At 44.3% G+C, this 21,557-nt stretch overlaps 1 protein-coding gene across 2 annotated transcripts in view; it reads right to left on the bottom strand.

Annotated features, from left to right (window-relative positions):
- NPAS1 (neuronal PAS domain protein 1) overlaps positions 1-20,781 on the bottom strand; it is a 47,040-nt gene extending 26,259 nt beyond the window's left edge. The window contains exons 1-4 of one of the 2 annotated variants that reach the window (XM_042438847.1): positions 20,675-20,781; positions 13,413-13,586; positions 12,586-12,824; positions 1,372-1,445 (exon numbers count right to left, since the gene is read on the bottom strand). In XM_042438847.1, the coding sequence (XP_042294781.1) occupies positions 1,372-1,445; positions 12,586-12,824; positions 13,413-13,504 (405 nt within the window). In that variant the 5' untranslated portion in view covers positions 13,505-13,586; positions 20,675-20,781. Of the gene's footprint in view, positions 1-1,371; positions 1,446-12,585; positions 12,825-13,412; positions 13,587-16,592; positions 16,874-20,674 lie in introns of those variants that run through there. The other variant, XM_042438846.1, reaches the window with a different exon arrangement.
- Positions 20,782-21,557: the final 776 nt, after the last annotated feature.

Genomic DNA, 21,557 nt, shown 5'->3' with positions numbered 1-21,557 from the left:
CACCCTCGATTTATCCATGGGTCCCATCAAAATCCATAATTTTGGACCCAAAACCTGCCCTTGAGTTATACATGAGGTCAACTTATATTCGAGTCTATGCAGTACATTCCAAAAAAGCATACCTTGATTTTTCCATTTTATATAAGGGACACCTTTCTACCATGCCTTTGGGGCTTCAGTATCCATGGGTTTGGGTACCCACGCCATGGGTGGGTCTTTGAACCAAACCCCAGCAGATCCCAAGGGCACACTGTATTTTCAAGCCATGGATGGTGGAATTGGTGGATGCAGAATCAGTGGATACAGAGGTCTGGCTGCATCTGTGATTTTAAAAATCTTTTGATGAAATTCTCTTAATGCTCTTAATATTCTTGAATATTCCCATGGTTGGTGGGTGGGTGGGAGAAGTGTGGTGACCCAGAGCCATTGCCCCTTCCCCGCTCTCCGTTTGCCTGAGCAAGCAGGTGGGCGTTGGCTGGGGATTGATAAATTGCCATTTAAACCATTACCATATGCCACTTCTGATAATTAGCTAACAGCCCCAGGAGACAGCGGTAATGAGAGCTCTCAAGAAATAATTAGCCCGATCCGTCCGCTTCACCGGCGCTTGCCCTCAAATGTCACGGCTCCCGAGTTACACTTGCTGCCATCTCCGCCATTGTGGCATCTGGGCACAAATGGGGTGGGTGCCGAGTCCCTGTGGCTGCATCTTCCTATCTTTCCACAAGGAAGCACCTGTACACTCACAAAGGTGGTACTAGCCAGGTAGGCAACTGAGTGCCGCTAGGCCAGTAACATTGGATCATGTCACGAAGATGATCCAGCTCCTTTTACCAAGGGCAAACAGAGATGGTCCTTAGTTTTCTGTGGGTTTTTCAGGCTATGTGGCCGCATTCTGGAAGAATTTATTCTTGATGTTTCACTTGCAACTGTGGCTGGCATCTTCAGAGGATGGTGGCATGGAAGAGAGTGAAGTATATATACCTGTAGGACCCTTGTTTTGGAGGAAGTGGTTCTACATGTTAATGGTGGAGTTAGTTTATGTGTTGCACTGTGGTGAATGGTGCAGCCTGGAGGTGTATTGTGTGGACGATATGCAAGAGGGATTGATAATTGTGAAGTCGAAGGCTTTCACGGCCGGTATCCATAGTTTTTTGTGGGTTTTTCAGGCTATGTGACCATGTTTGAGAAGAGTTTATTCCTGACGTTTCATGAGCAGGTGTGGCTGGCGAAACATCAGGATTTGCACAGGATGCAACTATGGCAGTGGAATCGTAACAATTGATCTGTATCCTGGGAAGGGTCTCCTAAAATCCTGTCTTAAATGGAGTATAGACAGAGGGATGGGCAGCCGGCCTCAGTCGGACTCACCTGCAGGATGTGGCCCCCCAGGTGCTGTTCAAAGAGCTCCGTCAGGAGTGGGTTCACGCTTCTCCGGCCCGAAGCTGTAGGAGGAAAACAAGAGACCCAACATCAGAGAAGCCATGTCTCAAACACCTCCGTTTCCTGCACTAATACCCCTCCAGATCGACTCCATGATGTCCACAATTCCTGGAAAGATGGGGGGACACATTGCAAAGGCCACTATAAAGTTGTTTCTTCTCTGACTCCAGAGAAGGTGGCTGTGGGTGGTTCAATGTACACACACTTGTTTCATGCACCAAATTATTAAAAAATATTATGTATAAAATTACCTTCGGGCTAGGTGTATAAGGTTATACAATTCAAAGATATAGCCATGTTAGTCTGTAGAATCAGTATGTAGGGAGATCTTGTGGCTTCTTTCTTTTGAGACTAAGAAAGAAGCTGGCAGCATGACTTTTGTAGATGCATCTGAGGAAGTAGGCTCAAATCTACAAAAGCTCATGCTATCAACTTCTTTACTTCAGTTAGTTTCAAAGGTGCTACAAGATCTCTTTACAAGATGTATACAAAACACAAACAAATTTCGTGTTTAGTCTTGGGTCCCACCTCCAAGATTATGCAAATATTCCAAACTCCCAAATGTAAAACATTTCTGGTCTCAAGCATTTTGGAAAAGGGAGCCTCAACCTGCATCCTTTTTTTAAAAAAAAACGATGAACTGCATCCTTCTGAGATGCAGGATAAACTTGGGACAAGGACTGTTGGTTGGCTTTTTAATCTCTCTCACACATACATATATATATATACACGCACATATTGAAGTCTAGGATGGCGCACACTGTGATGCACTCGGCATTCACTTTGGGGAGACAACCAGGATGGAGTTGGGGGTAGATTAAAAGGACGGGAAGCACGGCGGTGCACTGGGGGGAACACAGGACATGCCTTTGTGTTCTGCACATTCCTGGGAGACGGGATTAGAATACTTATCAGCTCTGTATTCACAACTCCCCGGGCAAAGCTGAAAAGCTCACAAGACCCCGGCTTAACCTTCCTTTCAGCCCACTTTGCTCATTGTAACTCAGGACGGCCAAGTTTCCCGGGCTCAGGATCTGAGAGAGGATGAGGAAGGAAGGGGAGAGAGAGAGAGACACCATCATGAGGATGGAGGGAAGGAGGCAGCAGAGGAAAGGAGGAATCGGTGCCAAGAACTCTTGGAAAGCTCTCCTTTTGCAAGGAGAGGCGTTAACACATGTTATGGTGGAAGTGTGGAAGGGATGCTCATCGCTTGTAGACGGATGCTGGGCATTGGCAGGCTCCAACTGCATCCCCTCCAACATTTCACAGACAAAAACTGGAACATATGTGGCCAAACAGCATCAGAGTGTGGTTAAAATGGCAAAAGTTATGAATGAGGAAGAAGTTGCAAGCTAGGAGAGGCTGCAGCAGTTTGCTTTTGCCTGAGACTCTTGGAAAGGACATGGCTCTGCTCCTTCCTCTTCTCGCCTCCTCCACTGAGTTAACAGGTCCAAAACACACTGCAGAAATAATCCAGTTTGAGACTGCTTTAACTGTCCTGGCTCAGTGCTAGAGAATCCTGGGAAATGTAGTTTTGGGGGACATTTAGCCTTCTCTGTCAGAGAGAACTCTGGTGCCACAATGAACTACAATTCTCAGGATTCCCTAGCACTGAGCCAGGGCAGTTAAAGAGGCCTCAAACTGGATTATTTCTGCAGTGTGCTTTGGACCCGAGTCAGCTTGGTGTAGTGGTTTGAGTGTTGGATCATGACTCTGGAGACCATGGTTTGAATCCCCTGTACATGAACTGCCTCTGTACATAAACTCTCTGCTGCAGAGCTCCTATAGGATCCAGGAGTATAGCTATGGGGAGGATGGGGCAAAGGATATTGCCTCTCCAAATTAGTATTTTGCCCCCCTGCACCCAAAATACAATTACTGTATATTTTGGTCTGTTGCAGTAGTTTGAACATTGGACTGTGACTCTAGAGATCAGGGTTCAAATCCCACTGGGCCATGTAAACCCATTGGGTGACCTTGGGCTAGTCATACTCTCTCAGCCTCAGAGGATGGCATTGGCAAAGAAGAAACTTGCCAAGAAAACAACAAATTGGGTTTGTCTTAGGATCACCGTTAAGTTGGTAATGACTTGAAAGCACACAAGAACAACAAACTGTTTTGCATTTAAAACTCCATTTGCAGCAACTAAATGAGCTCAAAACAACGGGGCTCACCCTCTTCATCCTCCCTAATTTCTTCTCACAACAAAGTACTTAGAAGTCCTAGTCAGAGTATTCTGGTGCCACACCAAACTACAAATCCCAGGATTTTACAGTTACAAATTAAATCACAGCAGTCTAATTGCATAGTGTGAAAAGGAGGAGCAATTCACCTTTTAAACACCTTGCAAAATCCACGCTGCACGGTTTTTAACACTAGTAAATACCTCTCAAAACAAGAAACTATTTCAGGTCTTGTTTTTGTGTGGGGTTTTTCTTCATATTTTTGGGCACCTTTGTATGGCCACTTCAGAGGGTCAAAAATAAAATGACCCCTGGACCTGAGACAGTTACTTATACCTGTCCTAGATGGGTCCGCACTACTGCAGTAATCCAGATTGACACCACTTTAACTGCCATGGCTTCTATAGCTATGGAATTCTGGAATTGTATTTAGTCTTCTCCATGCTCTGGGAATTGTAGCTTTGGAAAATGTTTAGTCTTCCCCATGAGAAACCTCTGGTGCCCCAGAATTCCATAGCATGGAGCCATGGCAGTTAAAAGTGGTATCAACCTGGATTATTTCTGTAGTGTGGATGCAGCCGGAGAGGCACAAAGCACAAATCTGGATTTAGAAGAGAAAAGGGAGGTGTGCAGAGGAAAGCCATCTTCCCCAATTGCATCTCAATTTCAAGGAGAAATATCATTTTTACAAAGAGTGTTTCGTTCCCCCCTTCTTTTTCTTTCTTTCTCATTTCTTTTCTTTTTTTCTCTTTTTGTAAAAAATAAAGGAAAATCGCTGTAGCACCCGGCAGCCTCAGAGATGGCATTTATAATGGTTGTCTCCGTTATCTGTACGAATTTACTTGTAACTAACAAACAGAGAACTCCCTTGACAGACGCACAGAACAATACCAGCCCCGCTAATTGCGGCAATTTGCTCTGTCATTTCCTTTAATTCCTTCATTTTCCCTCTCTGGAAATAACCCCACAGGTCAGACAGAATGCTCCTATAATTAAAAGCATTTAATGCAAGAATTAGAAAGCTGCAAGGATTACGGAGAAGGGAAGGGTAGCCAGCCTGGGAGGGTTTCATTTTATCTTATTTTATATGTTTCTGCAACTTGCCAGCTTTGAAAGCCATGAAGCAATTCCGTTTCCAAAGACAAAAAAGAGAGAGAACTTGGAAAACATGCACACATTTTAAAAGGGGGGGGGAACCCACCCTAAAAACTTCAGAGAGAAAGAAAGGAGAAGCATCATCGTTATGAAAAATCTGGACTCCTAAAATGATCAGGGCAGAGATGCAAGAGTAATACTGTTCAATGGTTAGAGATAATGGAGCAAGACCACAATTGCAGAACTGGGCATAGGGAAAGGATCACCACTACTTCCTCCTCCTCCTCCTCCTCCAATTATTATTATTATTATTATTATTATTATTATTATTATTATTATTATTATTATTATTATAGTTGGGCTTCCATATCCACGGATTCGTCATCCATAGATTCAAGCATCCATGGCTTGAAAGTATGTGTGTGTGTGTGTGTGTGTGTGTGTGTGTGTATATATCCTGCTCTTTTCCCAGGACTGGGACTCAGAGAGGCTATCTATCTATCTATCTATCTATCTATAATATAAATTCCAAAAAGCATACCTTGATTTTGCCATTTTATATAAGGGACACCAGTTTACTACCTACCCCATTATATATAATGGGACTGGAGCATCCACAGATTTTATCATTGGGGGTCTTGGAACCAAATCCCAGCAGATACCAATGGAGGAGGAAGAGGAGGAAGATGATGATGATGCACCATTATATATAATGGGACTGGAGCATCCACAGATTTTGGTATCCATGAGGGTCCTGGAACCAAATCCCAGCAGATATCAAGGTCTAATAATAATAATAATAATAATAATAATATCCCATTGTATGTAATGGGACTTGAGCATCCCCAGATTTTGGTATCCATGGGGGTCCTTCAACCAAACACCTGTGGATTCCAAGGGCACATTGTATCATCATCATCATCATCATCCCACTTTTTCCCCAGGCCAGGATTCAAGTCATTTTACAACCACTAAGACAAACATACTGTAGTTTGAAAACCAAATAAGATACGCAAGTTGAAAACTTGGAGTCAAAGTCAAAGATTTGGTGTACTGGTTCCACAGCCATGAATTAAAGGACAGCCAAAGAAAGTGAGGCAGTCCATTGTTCAACAGCTGTAATAGCGAAGGGTTGGATGCAGAGACAGCATGAATTCACACACACACACACACACACACACACACACACAGAGTCAGCCCTCCTTATCCACAGATTTGAGCATCCATGGCCTGAAAATATTAAACAAATGATAATTATAAATTCCAAAGAGCAAACCTTGATTTTCCATTCTATACACAGGAAACCATTTTGCTCTGACATTATATTTAATGGGACTTGAGCATCCATGCATTTTGTTATCCATGGAGCATCCTGTAACCAAACCCCAGTGGATAACAAGGTCCCACTGTATATATTAAAAGCCCTATACAATTATGAGGTCTAGAAACTTAGAAGCTTATAGTTGGAAGGGAACACATCCAACCCCATGCCATGCAAGAATGCGCAGCTAAAGCACTCCTGAATGATGTCCATCCAACTTCTGTTTAAAAGGCCTTCAGAGATGGAGAGTCCATTACCCTCCAAGGCAGCGTTTTCCACTGATGAACAGCTCTTGCAGTCGAGAAATTCTGCCTAATGTTTAGGTACAATCTCTTTTCTTGTAATTTGGATCCACTGCTTCGTGTCCTAGCCTCTGGAGCAACAGAAAACAAGTTGGCTCCATCGTCTACATGGCATTTCGAGAGAGGAACTGAAACCACAAAGAAAGCAAATTCTCCATCTCCTGCCTAGTAGGGTTTTTAATACCTCCACAAGGGCTAGAAGCTTGCTCTAGAATGATTTGCAGCTTTGATTTTTCTCTCCCGAAAGACATTTTTGAAGAAGCTGCATTTTACAGATCCTGCGGAATGACCCAAGATAAATTAGCTTTGCCTTCCAAACTCTCATCTCGAACGCTGCTAGAATATTGTTAAGAGGTTGTTGCTGTGCTATACAAACAGGCACTTGCTTGAAATGCAGATTGGCATTGCGTGTAACACACTGTCGATTTCCACCCATTTCTTGCTGTCATTTAGGGCTCGCTTGCTGCCTTATCTACGTGGGTTGTTTCTTTAAGGCTCTGCAACCAAGGGAAAAACAAGATTTTGCAATCCACGAAAATTAGGGGCGTTTAAGTGTATTTCATCCTATATATCTCTAGCACTCAGCTCCAAATCCTTGCTTTCTTTCAGAAATCCTAGGAAAACAATTTTTTTAAAAAAAGAAACCAAACAGGTTTTTTCTCTTTATTGTTATTTTATGAGAAAGATTTAACCTATTTTTAAACAATGGTAAAGTGTGCCTATCTCACCAGCCATCCTTCAACATATTTCCTGGGCACAAAAGCAAAACCTCACACCTTCCCAACTTCCCAAAGCATCATCATCATCACCACCACCATCAGTTCATGAAGGAAATGAGAAGAGGGGAGCAGGGTTGACAAACCCCACTTGAAAATTTGGAACTAAATTCATAGAGATCTGGGGTCAAAATGGAGCAAGGCATTTCAAACGGGAAGTTCATACATTCAAGTCCTATTTGATTTATTGCTACTCATATGGTATAAAGTCTATTTCTGGGTATAATTCAAAACGCTAGTGTTGTCCTACAAAACACAATATGGCATACATCCATACTCTCTAACTGTCCCAGTTTGGCAGAGACAGTTCTGGTTAATTCTCTGTCACCCCACTTTTTCAGCCACTTTTTAAAAACCCCAGTTTCTCCTTCTTCCTCGCACTTTCCTCCTTTGTTCACAGTTTGTTGCTGCAAATTGAGTCTAAAGTGCAAAAATAGTCTGTACTCAGTTAACTCATTACAGGGAGAGGAAAGGAAGGGCAGGTGAAGGTGGCGACTCCTTCAAGTCTGTTTTTCCTGCCTATTTCGGAGCAAGAGATAGAATCAACCCATGTTATAGGATGTTTCCACCTCCATCGCTGGAAAACTTGCCCTTCCCTGTAGTCTTAGGCAAAAGCAAACTGCTGCAGCCTCTCCTACTTTGTTCTTTCTCATTCATAACCTTCACCTTCTTGACCACATTCTGATATTCCTTGGCCACACATGTCCTGGTTTTCATCTGCAAAATGTTGGAAGGTACGCAGTCAACCATCCACCTCTGAAAAGACTCTGATAGTGAATCGCACAGATACTAGCAAGTTTCTTATTGGAGCCTTGCGATCTGCAAGAGCGTTCCATATGGCAAAAGTAGAAAAGTTGGGAATGGGCTGAACTCTGTACCCCAAATGAGACCCTCCAGATGCAAACCCGCTTTGCTCTTGAGCCCTGCCTAGCCTAATCCATCAAGCCTTATGTCTTCTACAAGAACAGCCCACTCCAAAAGCTTCGAGGGGGTTAATGTCAAAATCTGGCGGGATTATTGGAGTCGCAACAGAGCAAATTGTCCAGCGCTGGAGCAATCACCGAATTCTTCCCCCAAGTGTGTAATTATGAGGGAGAATAAAGCCGGCGGAATTGCTGCGGATTACAGCAACGCAGCTGCAGCGTGTCTTTTGCAGAGCCGAGCGGCGGCAGAATTAGCCGCAGCTGAATGCCAAAAGAGCAGCCTGCCTCTCAGCTCCTTTCTGGCAAAGTTAGAGGACTGAGCAAGGCAGGATAAAGGACTTGGGATTCAGAGAGGCAAAGAAAGGTGGGTTTGGAGGGGAGCAAATAAAACTCTGTGTGAGAAAATATCGCAGCAATCCTGTGATCAGTTTCTTGGAGCCAACGGATTTGCTGTTCCAAGTGCGGACACCAGATACAGAGAGATAAGACATTGCAAAATAATTAGCTTTCACCTTCCATGCTTCAACACTCGCACTTTGGAAATGTTCAAGGTACTTCTCATGCATTCTTTATCCTCTTTACAACAATCTGGCAAGATAGGATGCTCCTTTGCAACCAGTAACATAGCATGGTGTACTAGTTTGGCTGTTGGACTACAACTCCCGAAACTGGGGTTCAAATCCATGCCTGACCATGGAAATGCCCGGAGCAATCTTCAGCAAGTCACAATCTCTCAGCCTCAGAGGAAGGCAAAGGTAAACCCTCTCTGAACAAATCTTGCTAAGAAACACCATGATAGGTTTGCCTTAGGGTCAAATGAAGATGATAGTCAAGAAATCAAGAAATCTAACTTCCTATATAGAAGATTATAACTTATAGATGACTATAAAAGTAGTACAGTATTCCTAATTTCCACATATGGTTGCAAAAGCCAGAGAGTGAAGAAAACCGATAGGAAGAAAATCAAATAACCTGAAATGTGCTGAAGGCGAATTCTACAGAAACCATGGACTGTCAAAAAGACAAATAAATAGGGCTGAGATCAAATCAAGCCCAAACTCTCCCTGGAAGCTAAAGACTGTCATACTTTGGCTGTATCTTGAGAAGACAGGACTCACCAGAAAAGAGGATAACACATGGTAAGGCAGTAGGAAAAAGAGGAAGACTGCATTCCAGGTGGATAGATTCCATCAAGGAAGCCGCAGCTCCTCTGAGTTTGCAAGACCTGAGCAGATGACTACTGAGCAAATGGCTGCAAATCTTGGAGATCTCTCATTCATAGGATTGCCATAAGTCACTGCAGCCACTAGGATGTGAGTTCATTCCCAAGCAGGGCTCCAGGGTCCACTCAGCCTCACATCTTTTCACAGGTCACTAAAATGAATACCCAGCTTGGTAAGGGCAATTGGCTTACACAATGTAAGCCACTCAGGGAGTGTTAGTTCACTGCTAAGCGGTATAGAAATGTACTTGCTATTGCTAAAAATAGAGACTGCTACACATTGCTCTGAGTTCCTTAGAGGATTTGCAGGACAAGAAGAGGACGATGACAACAAAACCGTCACCATGTCCCTCAAAGTAAGCAGAGTAACATGGAAGGGCACAGCGGAGCGAGACGGATGGGGACAAAATGGGCTACTTTTCAACCCCTGTCTCTGCCCTTCTGTTCCATGCCACCTCCTGGGCAGTCCTTTAAACCTTCTCCTTGCTGCTCCCCACTTTGCAAGCCAGACGCATCCATCCTTCACAGATCTCAAGGCAGAGGCGGTGAGGAAGTACAAGAACAAGGGGTCTCCCAACACCTTGCCAATACAAGGCAGTCTGAATCCATTAGCTGAGTAGCTGGTGTGCAATCGCTCTCTGGACCGAGGCCAAAACTTGGGTGATTCACCTTTCTGGAGGGGGGATAATCCAGGCAGTGACTGTCGCCAACCCTCATTTTCTCCTTCTGACCATCTGCAGCTCTTTGCCGGACCAAAACGGCATTCACACTGCAGATATAATCCAAGTTGGCACCGCTTGCCATGGCTCATTACTATGGGATTTTGGGAATTCTGGTTTTGTGAGACCTTTACCTTTCCCTGTCAGAGAGCTCCGGTGCCACAGCAAACTGCTTTGGCCGAGTGACTCAGGAGGAGGAAAATGGAGAAATTAAATATTAGTCTCCCTTTTTACCCATTAATCTGAACAATTGGTCCCCCTCCAGATGTTTAATAAACCACTGATTGATTAATCAACCCGACCTTAATTTCTCTCCCCGCCAAAGCCAGCAATAATGGCGGAAGGAGCCAGGGGCAAGACTTGCTGTCAGGCATTTAAAAAACGCTGCTAATTGCACTAATGTGATTGATTAGGAAATTGGCCCCAGGTTAAAGATGATAATCAGGACAAGGAAAAATTTGGACAACAGTCTCTTTGGGAGAAGCGGTGGAGGGAGAATAATTTGCCAGTCAGGGAAGGCCTTGCGAATCAGGATTGCAGGGTTCCATCTCTTGTCCGGAGGAAAGAACGGTTTCCAGCACTTAGTGCGGTAAGAAGTCCCAATAAAAACAGTTTTCCAAGCTCTGCTTTGAGCAGAAAGTCTATAGTAGCTGTTCCAAAACATTCTGCAACATGGGGCAATAGACAGATCATTTTTAAGATGATGCACTTGTCCTGAGGTTCCTCTCTATTGCCAGAGAGGCCATACCTGGAAACCAGGTAGCCTTAGCTGGGCACTACAGTTCAAGAACATCTGCAAGGCTGCAGAATTCCCACTGTTGTTGCAAAAGATGGCTGGAATCTTGTTGGGGATTTACATCTTCGTAATGTAAGAAAATAATAATAATAATAATAATAATAATAATAATAATAATAATAATAACAACAACAACAATAATGATAGCTAGCACAAGCAATGAGGGACCTCCACTCAGGCCTCTATGGTGTGCAAACAAAAACATTTGGAAGCTCCTGACTCTCCAATTCCACCTGGGTCTGTGTGTGACCAGAGTTTCAGAAAGTTACTTTCTTGGACTACAACTCCCACAATCCTCGGCCAGCCTGTCCTTTGTGCACCCTTCTATTTTTAAACTCTCTCCTAAGATACAGCTGCAGCACAACAATAGAGGGAAAAACCCCTCCATGGCGTTGCGGAGTATTTTTTGCAAAAGTTCTGGGTGCTAATTTTTCAAAAGCCGACCGTTAATAGAATCTTTTCCCGACACATTTGGCTTTTTTCTCTGCAAGTGGGGCAGAGTAAAGGGGACGGGGGGGACGGGGAGGGGATCAAAGGACAATCGCAAGATGGCCCCTTCTCAGTGCTGGAATCTGGACTGGGAAGCGGGAGAAAAGAGGACCGACCCTCACCCAGCCTCCCAAAAACAATAGGCAGATGTTTATCCCGATTTCATAGAACACTCGTTATTGGGCTGATAATTACCCCGCGGCTAATGATAGTAATCAGAAATTGCTGCAAGCCTGTATTCTTCCAAGGCAGTTAATTTATTTAATTACACACTTTGCAGCGGCATTATTTAAATGGTGATTTATTGCATGGCTAATCAATGCTATTTTATCTGGGCAAGTGCCTGGGTGCGGGTGTGCTTGTGTGTCGGAATGGAGCGTCGCACCCGCCTTTGGGAGAGGATTTGGAAAAACGGGGGCAGAAGAGGCAAAGGAACGGACACAAGGCTTGGGGAAAGAGTTTCTGGAGAGATGAATGGTCCTTGGTTAATGCCAGAGCAAAGATGCCGTTGGACTGGAAGAATCGCTGGCCTAGGGTTCCAGACAATGTTGGCTAGTGTTTGCCTCCCTCCCAATCCCTGGCCTGAAAGACAAAATGGTGACATCTGCACCCAGGACTATTTATACCTTTAACAAATGTAGTGTAGTGGTTTGAGCATCCAACTACAACCCTGGGGACCAGGGTTCGATTTCCTACTTGGCCATGGAAACCCACTAGGTGACATTGATTGAGTCACATTCTCTCAGCCCCAGAAAACCCAGGGACAGGGTTGCCTTAGGGTTGCCGTCAGTCAGAAATGACTTGAAGGCACACCACAACAACAAAGCTAAGCTAAGCTGGTATAATGTAAGAGGAACAACTGCGATACTTGGGTATATTTAGCTTGGAAAAAGAGAAGACAGAGACATAATTCTTGTTGTTGTGTGACTTCAAGTCATTTCCGACTTATGGCAACTCTTATCATGGGGTTTTCATGGGCAAGATTTGTTCAGAGGAGGTTTGCCATTGCCTTCCCCTGAGGCTGAGAAAGTGGGACTTGCCCAGGGTTGCTCAGTGGGTTTCCATGGCCAAGCAGAGAATTGAACCCTGGTTTCCAGCGTTGTAGTCCAGCACAAACTACATCCTATGCCATGTTGGTTCTCAGAGACATGATGGCTATTTTTAAATATCTGAAGGGATGACATGTAGAAAACAAAGACAGTTTGCTTTCTGTTGAGCCATGGATTCAAACTGCAAAAAAAGAGCTTCCACTTCAACATTAGGAAGCACTGCCTTGGGGAGTGATGGACACCATCTTCCTCTCCAAAACCATGTACCTTTGCCAGCCGAGGAAGGGCCTTCCGCTCGCAAACTCCAAGGTGGGTCTCCATGGTTGGCAAAATCCCGCATCTTGAGGTAACTGATGGTGAGGCGGACGATGGAGGCTTTGTCCAACTGGCTGGTGATGGCTCCGGGCAACGGCAACATCTTGGCCAGTTCGTAGAATTCGAAGTTCTCCTTGCCCCGGCGGGAGCGTGCCGCGTTGCGAGATTTCTCCTTCCGCAAGGCCTGAAGGCTGGAAAGGAAAAGGAGAGAAGGAAGACGATAAGCAGCCATGACACTGAGGGATACTCTCCTCCCATCTTGAAGGCACTAGGGAGCCATCTTGTCCCACCTCCATTGGTAGCCCATGGCAAAGCACATGGCAAAGCAAGTTCTGCAATGACTGTTTTTATCATCATCACCACCATCATATATATATATATATATATATATATATATATATATATATATATCACATCACATGAACACATGAATAGTATTGTCAGTGTGATACATTCCATTGTGCTATGTTGTTGTTGTGTATTTTCCAGTCATTTCCAACTTATGGCGATCCAGTCTGGCACCACTTTAACTGCCATGGCTCCATGCTATGGAATACAGTACTGGGATCTGTAGTTTAGTGAGACATTTATCCTTCTCTGCCAGAGAGCTCTGGTGCCACAAAAGACTACAATCCTCAGAATTCCATAGCATTAAGCCATTGTAGTTAAAGTGGTGTTGAACTGGATTATTTCTGCAGTGTGGATGCAGCTCTGGAAGTACAGTCCATTTTCCCAGCTAATAAATTATTATGCCAAACAGCCTGCTGGCACCATCTTACCAGGGCACCGGTTGATTCTTCACCAAGAGGCCCTGCAGGAAGTCCCATTCGACGCTGACGCATTTCACCTCACTTCCGTACAGAGCCGCCATCTTGGTTCGGGAACCATCCAAATTGGTTGCTCTGCCTCAGAGCATCCTGCGGTCATTGGTTTCCTTGAGGGAAAGCCACAACCTAGTGAAAGAGAAAAAGAAAAGTTGTGGTCTGTTTTCCTTTCCTCTTTCCTTTCGTTACACATACACAACTCATTGCCCAAGATCTGCACAATAAACTTAATTATTTTATCGACTGGTCAGGAAAGAGTTTGCTTTACAGGTTGGGCCTCCCTTATCCGAAATGCTTGGGACCAAAAGAGTTCTGTGTTTTGGATTTTAGAATATCTGTATTTGCGTATACATAATGAGATATTTTGAAGATGGGGCCCAAGTCTAAACACAACATTCATTTATGTTTCAAAGACACCTTATACACATAAAAATACAATAGTTTTAATAATTTGGGGCACAAAGCAAAGTTTGTATACACTTAGGTAGACACCTATCCAAACTGTCTACAATTAACTTAATTCTTTTAGTAGTTCCACAAGGTTTGCATTACAGGTTGAATCTCCCTTATCCAAAATGCTTAGGACCAGAATTGATCCATATTTTGGATTTTAGAAACCTGCATTTGCATTTAATGTACACATTGAGATCTCTTGGAGATGGAACCCGAGTCTAAACACAACATTCGTTTATGGTTCATATACAGCTTATAAACATAGCCAGAAGGTAATTTTACCAATATTTTAAATAATTTGGGGCATGAAACAAAGTTTGCCTACATCAAACCATCAGATAGCAAAGGTGTCACTGTCTCAGCCACCTAGGAAAACCAAGTTTTGGTTTATGAAGTGCTTTGGAATTCTGGAGAAGGGACACTCAACCTGTATTTTATTGATTTATTCAATGTATTTCCCACCTGTTTCCCACCAAGAAACCTAAGCATCTTACAAAATTTAAAATGGAAGTTAGCCACAATGTACGTTGCAAAAGTTTTCACGAAACAAACAACTCCACAACAATTAAAAGCATATTATTAAAAACAGATAATTAAAACACAGCTTAAAATACATTCACAACAACGATGGACAACTGTGGAAGGCTGGGGGTCTGTCTGAGAACCCTAAACCCCTCTCTCTAAACTACAAATCCCAGGATTCCACAGGATGGAAGCATGAAAATGATAGTGGCATCATAGTGCTATTTGTGTGTGTGTGTGTGTGTGTGTTTCCAAATCACTTGTCAATTTATGACAATCCTATGAATTTCATAGAAGTTTCTTAGGAAAGGAATACTGTACATGAAGGAAGTTTTGCCCGTTCTTTCTAGTATCCTTTGTTGGTCTCCCATGCAAGTACTAACCATGGCTGAACCTACTTAGCTTCCACAATCAGACAGGAGTTGGTGCTTTTAGGGTACTTAGGCCACAACTGCAGTGCTACACCTGGGCAAAGTGAAAGGAGCAAAGTTGCTTGCATGCTCACAATTTTTTAAAAGACATCTATAGGGTGCATCTGTAAAACTAATGCATTTTGGCACCGCTTTAACTGCCATGTCTCCATCTGACAGAATTTAGTTAATTTGGTGCAATGACTCAGAAAAACCTTGTAAAACTACAAACCCCAGGATTCCATCGGATGGAGTGACAGCATTAAAAGTGGCATTGAACTGCATTTACTTCTACAGTGCAGATGCACTCATAGTGGACTATAAAGTGAGGACTTATTTGCAAAGACGAACCACTTACACCCTTCAGACACCTTTGGGCAGCATTCTGGGCACATGGGGTTGCCTTGGCTGGTAAGAGTCTGTTTGGGTCCCTTTGATTCTTATGCAAACCCAATGGAAAGAGGGTGCCTCTCATCCCACCCCGAGTCCTTCTCAAGCACCTTGACGCGCGCCATGCCTTCTTCGCCTCCTCCTTCACTCACAATTTCCCCAGTCAATTTCGCCTCTTGCTGAGCTACAATCAAGAGTAGCCAAGCAGAAAAGGAGGGCTGCGTGCCGAGCAAGAAATCCAAAGATCCGACTGCGCGGAGGATGGGGAGAGATATAGCAAACAAAACAGGGATGATCCGAACCCAGCTCTTTTCCACCTGTCACACCTCTGTCCTGATCACTATGGTCCATCCCTGGAGAATTAACCATCCCAGATTCCTCCATTTTATAGGCTGCATCTTGGTCTGGTTCCCTGGTCCAAAGCACAAATGCAGATCTCTCCCATCAGTCGGGGGCCAGGACTCACAGGGTTGAAACTCCTGGACCTTTTGGACTAACTACCTTCCAACTTAGCAACGACAACCCCAATTACCGTATACGTTCGACTATAAGTCGACCTCATGTATAAGTCGACAACAGGGTTTGGGGCCAAAATTATGGATTTTGACATGATTTGTCAAATTTTTGCCCTCAATTAACTCAGCTGTTGCACTAAATTAACTCAATTTTTGCACTCAGTTAACACAGCAGGAGGAGAGGACAAAATCCTGCCCTTCTCAACATGTTTTGTCTGTGTGTGTGTGTGTGTGTTGTGTGCCTTAAAGTCATTTCTGATTTACAGAGACCCTAATGTGAACCTATCATGGGGTTTTCTTGGCAAGATTTGTTCAGAGGCCTTTCTCTGAGGTCGAGAGAGTGTGACTCTTGCCCAAGATCACCCAATACCTTTCCAAGGCTGAGCCGGCATTCGAACCTTGGTCTCAGAGTCATAATCCAACGCTCAGACTATTATTCTGCTCAAAGACTCCATTTTAACCACAAAAGGAGCTCTTGTGATTTATAAATATTTCTAATAAACAAAACAAAAATTCATTATTTGGAGAGGCTGACAATTATTCTGCAAAATGTGTGGTTTTTGGCATGTTTAAAAAAATTTCCCGAAAGGGAAACATATTCTGCTAACAAGGACCAGCAATTTTTTAAGGATTCAATAAATCTCTGTCTGTCTTTTCCATCATTTATCTAGAAAAGGGAAAAAAAGATGCCTAGCGTCAAGATATTGACATTATACATATTTATGCAACTCGTCATCGGTTTTAAAATGGGAGGCTTCTCGGGTTTTCTTAATTGCCCTTTCTTTAAAACCCTCCGAACGCTATGCATCTTAAGAGCCGATTGTGTGGCAATGAAATGTACTTACTCCTCTGCCACCGCTGCGTTTGCTCAAACGGCAAAACTGTTCCAAGGGAGACGCGACTTCATAAATCCCAGCGCTTTGGGGGCACAGCAAGGATTGCTCAGGAACTTGCTGTGACTTGTTTGTTAAACACTTTGCAGATAAAACGCCTCGCTTCTGACAGCTGGGCGGACGCTGCTTCCCGAGAAAACCTGCTCCGGGTTCGAATCTGTACTTTAAAATTGGACATTTTTTGCTCATGCTATCTGAAAGAAGGAGGAATACAGCCTCTTATTGTGAGCCGATGTGTTAGAGCGGTTTGAGTCTTGGACTACAACTCTGGAGGCCAGGGTTCAAATCCCACGCTCAGCCATGGAAAACCCATGGGCAAGTCACACTCTCTCGGCCTCAGAGGATGGCAATAGCAAACCTCCTCTGAACGAATCTTGCCAAGAAAATGCCTCAATAGAATATACAGAATAGATGGTTAGATGGATGGAATAGAGGACAAACAACAAATAGCCTCTCATGCTGGAAATGGAAATAGTGGCTAGTAGCCACTGGTGATCCCATCATCCACAAAGGCTCTTTGGAAACAAGGCATTCCATTTTAACTACAAGTTTCTAGCCCTCCTGAGTATAGTTTTTATAAGTGCATTTCAGACCAAGGGTGCATCAATGCTGTAGGAATAATGCATTTTGATGCCATTTTAACTGTCATAGCTCTATCCTGCAAAATCCTGGGCTCTGTAGTCTCAACACCGTGTGCTGCAGTCCAAAAAGTAACTTCTTCAGGCCCAGAAGGGCTATCCTCAAATCATTAGCTGTGCTACTTTAGGATGAATCCTCCCTGTTTGGAGGCAGCAGCTCAAAAGCGGCATCCGCGCTGCAGAAATAACCCAAGTTTGACACCACTTTAACTGCCAGGGCTCAATGCTATGGAATTCTGGGAACTGTACTTTGTTTTGGCACCATGTCTTACAAAACCACAATTCCCAGAATCCCATAGCACTGAGCCATGGCAGCTAAAGTGGTGTCAAACTTGGATTATTTCTGCAGTGCGGAGTTCGATGCTGAGGTCAAACTGCATGAGAGAACTGTTGCCTTGCAAGCCATGTTTGGCCACCTCCGAAAGGTTGGCCCTGGTCTATGCATCTTCAACCTGATCAAACCCAAAGCTGCACTTGAACTCTTATCTTTTGGATCTGTGCTTTTGTCATTTGCAATTCCTTATCTAATGAGCCAAGACGTAATCCTAGTGCCTCTTTGGAGGCCTTTTTTGTATGAGTACTTATGGCAGGAAAAGCACCATAGACCACAGATATTTTGCATCAACCTTCCATCAACCTGGGCTCTCCAGTTGTGTTGCACTACAACTCCCAAAATCCTGATGAAAGCTCTGGTAACCATAGTCCAAAACAGCTAGAATGTGCCAGGCAAGGGAAGGCTTTACATGGGAGTTGCATCCTGAATCCCATTGTGGGAGAAAAGTGGGATATAAAATCCTTGAAATAAAATAAATAAATACAGGTGGATCTAATTCTGTGCCAAATGACTGAAGTGGTGGTGACAGCCCAGTTCCATATTCCCTTATGGCGACCCTAGTTTTCCAAAACCATTTCCATCCCACTAAAGGTAAAGGAGAAGGAAGGAATGGTTTGTCTTTGCAAAGGCATAAGAACAGCTGTCCAAACAGTATGACATTTGCATTGCAAATTCCCCCCCAGAAAGAAACTGAGTTTGCATACTTTCCAACTGTCCCGGTTTTGGCAGGGCAGGCCCTGATTCATCCTCTGCCGTCCCACTTTCTCAGCTGCTTTTAAAAGGCCCCGGTTTCCTCTCTCCTCCTCCCACTTTCCCCTCACTTCCATTCCTGCAAAGTGCAAAAGTAGTTTGCATTCAAATTCAATGAACACAGCAAGAAGATATATATTCAAGGGGCCAGAATCTGGCCTTTCCCAGTCATCTCAGGCAAAAACAAACTGCTGCAGCCTCTCCTGGGTTGCGTGTTCTTCCTCATTCACAACTGATGAACACAACTAGAACACCTTCAGATGTTGTTTGGCTGCCTATGTCCCTGTTTTCATCTGCAAAATGTTGGAGAGTATGCTTGGCACCCAAGGCACTGGCAGGCGAAAAGGAAGGGAAAAGCACCCTGACAATGCCTTCAGAGCAGCGGAGAAGAATCTGAGCCCAAGCGCAGGAATCTTGCTAAAAAGCCACTAATTGCAAAAAAATATTAATATAAACTGTGACACAAATTTAGCTCAATTACCGCCGACTCCTTTGCTGGAGTTATTAAAATCCACCCAGCGCTCGGTGCAACTTCGGGGAGGGAGAGAGGAAACCTTCCAAAAATAAAATTAAAGATCTGAATGCATCCATTTCCATCATGGACACAATTCTTTTTTCTTTCTTTTTGCTTTTGGAGGTGTGGCACAAATATGCCTAGCTTGGCCCTTGGAAGTCCCAAGTTCAGATCTTTGCAATGGAGTCGCTACTCAAGTTCTCAACTCCTGGCTTTGGAAAACCTAGTTAAGAATAAGAGCTGAGCTGTTTTGGACAATGTTTTTATTGGGGGTGGAGTGGCCACAGCCCCCAAGCAGTCCCATATTTTTATTAAATACCCTACATTTTTGTGGCGCCTTGTCCTCCTTTGTGGTTACAACAACATCTGGTCACCTTCACCTGGCAAGCTGCTCAAATGCCCTCTTCTATAGCACTATTAAAGATATTGCAGCACCTTTGAGACTAACTGAAAGAAAGAAATTGGCAGCATGAGCTTTCCTAGACTTGAGTCCACTTTCTCAGATGCATTTGGATGGCAGACTTAAGTCTAGGAAAGATCATGCTGCCAACTTCTTGCTCCCAAAGGAGCTGCAAGATCTCTCTATGTACTGATTCTACAGACAAACATGACTATACCTTTGAATGCCACTATTAAATATACAGGAGCCCTGTCCTGCATTTCACATGGCAACTTACTGAAATTCCCTCTTCTACCCTCCTATTCTTAAAAGTACAGGAGCCCAGTCCTGCAGTTAACTTGGCAACTCTATCCCAGTCCCCTGAGGATGATGGACGGAGGTGAAATCTGTCAAAGGCGGTCTAGTTTACCAGGGATGTACAGAACATGGTTCCAGGAAGCAAAAGAGATAAAACATTGTCTGCAATGGAGGATAACTTTTTTGAAAAGGGAACAATAACTCACTCCGATCCTTAAACACCAGGCAAAACCATAATTCTACAAGCCAACTCTTGCCGGCGGAGGCACGCTCCGAGAGCGGCACGTCCAAATCAACCCCCTCCCACATTTCCCCGCATCAAACGCGCGAGCGCCCACGCATACCGATCCGGAGGCACGCACAACTGCACTCGCACCCTCTCACACATACCAATACAAAACCCACACCTCTCGCGCATATAAAATTGAGATCATCAATAGACAGGATGCCTTGCGCATACCAATGGCCACCAACAAGGCAAGGCTTAGCCCTCGCTGAACACCTTGGCCGGCTCTGGAGGGGGTCCAAAAAGGTGGGGTGCAAGGACACTTCTTCCAAGCCATGGGGAAGAAAAGCCAAAACCCGACTGGGCCATGGCCGGCGCACCCCTGAGAGTCTGGAAACCACACAGCCTGGGAAGGAGCATTTCCTGGGCCAAGGAACCACAGCTATTTAAAAAAGAGACAGGGATGAAAAAGACAACTAAAAACTCTGCAATCTCAGAAGAAGAAGAGTGGAGGAGGCTGGGAAAGTCACGGCCCACTTCAGAAAGGAGATTAGCCTGAAGAGGGCAAAGCAAGGAAGGGCATGGATGCACAGGAGTTTTAAAGGCTGAGAGCTGTTGGCACAAGGGCCCTTCATTGCACCAAATGCCTGGAGAGACCTGCAAAGTAGCAAAGAGACAGAGAACCCACCAGAGGTTCCTAAAGCATCCCTGACAAGTTCCTTGGAGAAAACCATTCACTTTCTAAGCACTCAGAGGTACAGAATAGTATTCCCTTATTGATAAGCAGTTCCAGGACCAATCCAAGGAATCCTAAACGTAACCAAGAGGCAGGACCCGCACAGTGTGCCCCACATTTCCGCTGCAAAAGTCCATACCCTCCAACTGTCCCAGTTCAGTCTCAGTTCATCCTTTTCCATCCCACTTTTTCAGCTGCTTTTAAAATGTCCTGGTTTCTCTCGCCTCCTCTATCCTCTGGTTACTTCCATTCCTGCAAACTGAGCTCAAAGTGCAAAAGGTTGTTGCTGTTGCTGTGTGCCTTCAGGTTGTTCCCGATTTATGGTGACCCTAAGGCGAGCATTCATGGGGTGTTGTTGTATGCCTGTAAGTCATTTCCAACTTGTGGTAACCCCTAAGGCAACCCTATCCTGGGGTTTTCTTGGCAAGTTTCTTCATTTGCAAAATGCTGCAAATTCTCCTAGCTTGTGTGTTCTTCCTCATCCATAACTTTCGCCAACCTGACCACCTTCTGGCACCACGTGTCCCAGTTTCCACCTGTGAAATGTTGGAGTGTTTGTGCAAAAACCACAGGCAATACTGAACACAGCTCTCAAATCTTGCCCTGTCCATTGCATCTCTGTATCAGGGACCCTCTAAAGGCCATGAACAGTCTCCCCCAAAAGACATTCTGTTTGGAAAACTTGGTTTGGCATCCAAACTTTCATGCCAGGCTGGTCCATGTTTGTGGCATAGAATTGGGCTAAGCATCCACGCTTAGCAATAATGTAGAGGAAAGCCATGCATTCCTTTAAGCAGCAGCAGCACACACTGCCATTGCTTTTTGAAAGTATAAACTAGAACTTACTGTGGGGTTGAAATAGCCAAGTGAATGGTTTCAGACACAACAAAATCCCACAGTGTGGCTGAGCCTGGTCAAAAGGTTGCGCAAGGAAAGAAGTAAACGTTATGAATGAGAAAAAACAGACATCGCTATGCTTTTAAATCCTGGGTTTTAAGTACTGAGTTTAGGAAAGGGAAGAC

The sequence above is a fragment of the Sceloporus undulatus genome, chromosome 9 (assembly GCF_019175285.1).
Source record: "Sceloporus undulatus isolate JIND9_A2432 ecotype Alabama chromosome 9, SceUnd_v1.1, whole genome shotgun sequence".
NCBI classification, from domain to species: Eukaryota; Metazoa; Chordata; class Lepidosauria; order Squamata; family Phrynosomatidae; genus Sceloporus; species Sceloporus undulatus.
Note: the sequence above shows the minus strand (reverse complement) of the source record. Positions and strands in the feature narration are given on the sequence as shown.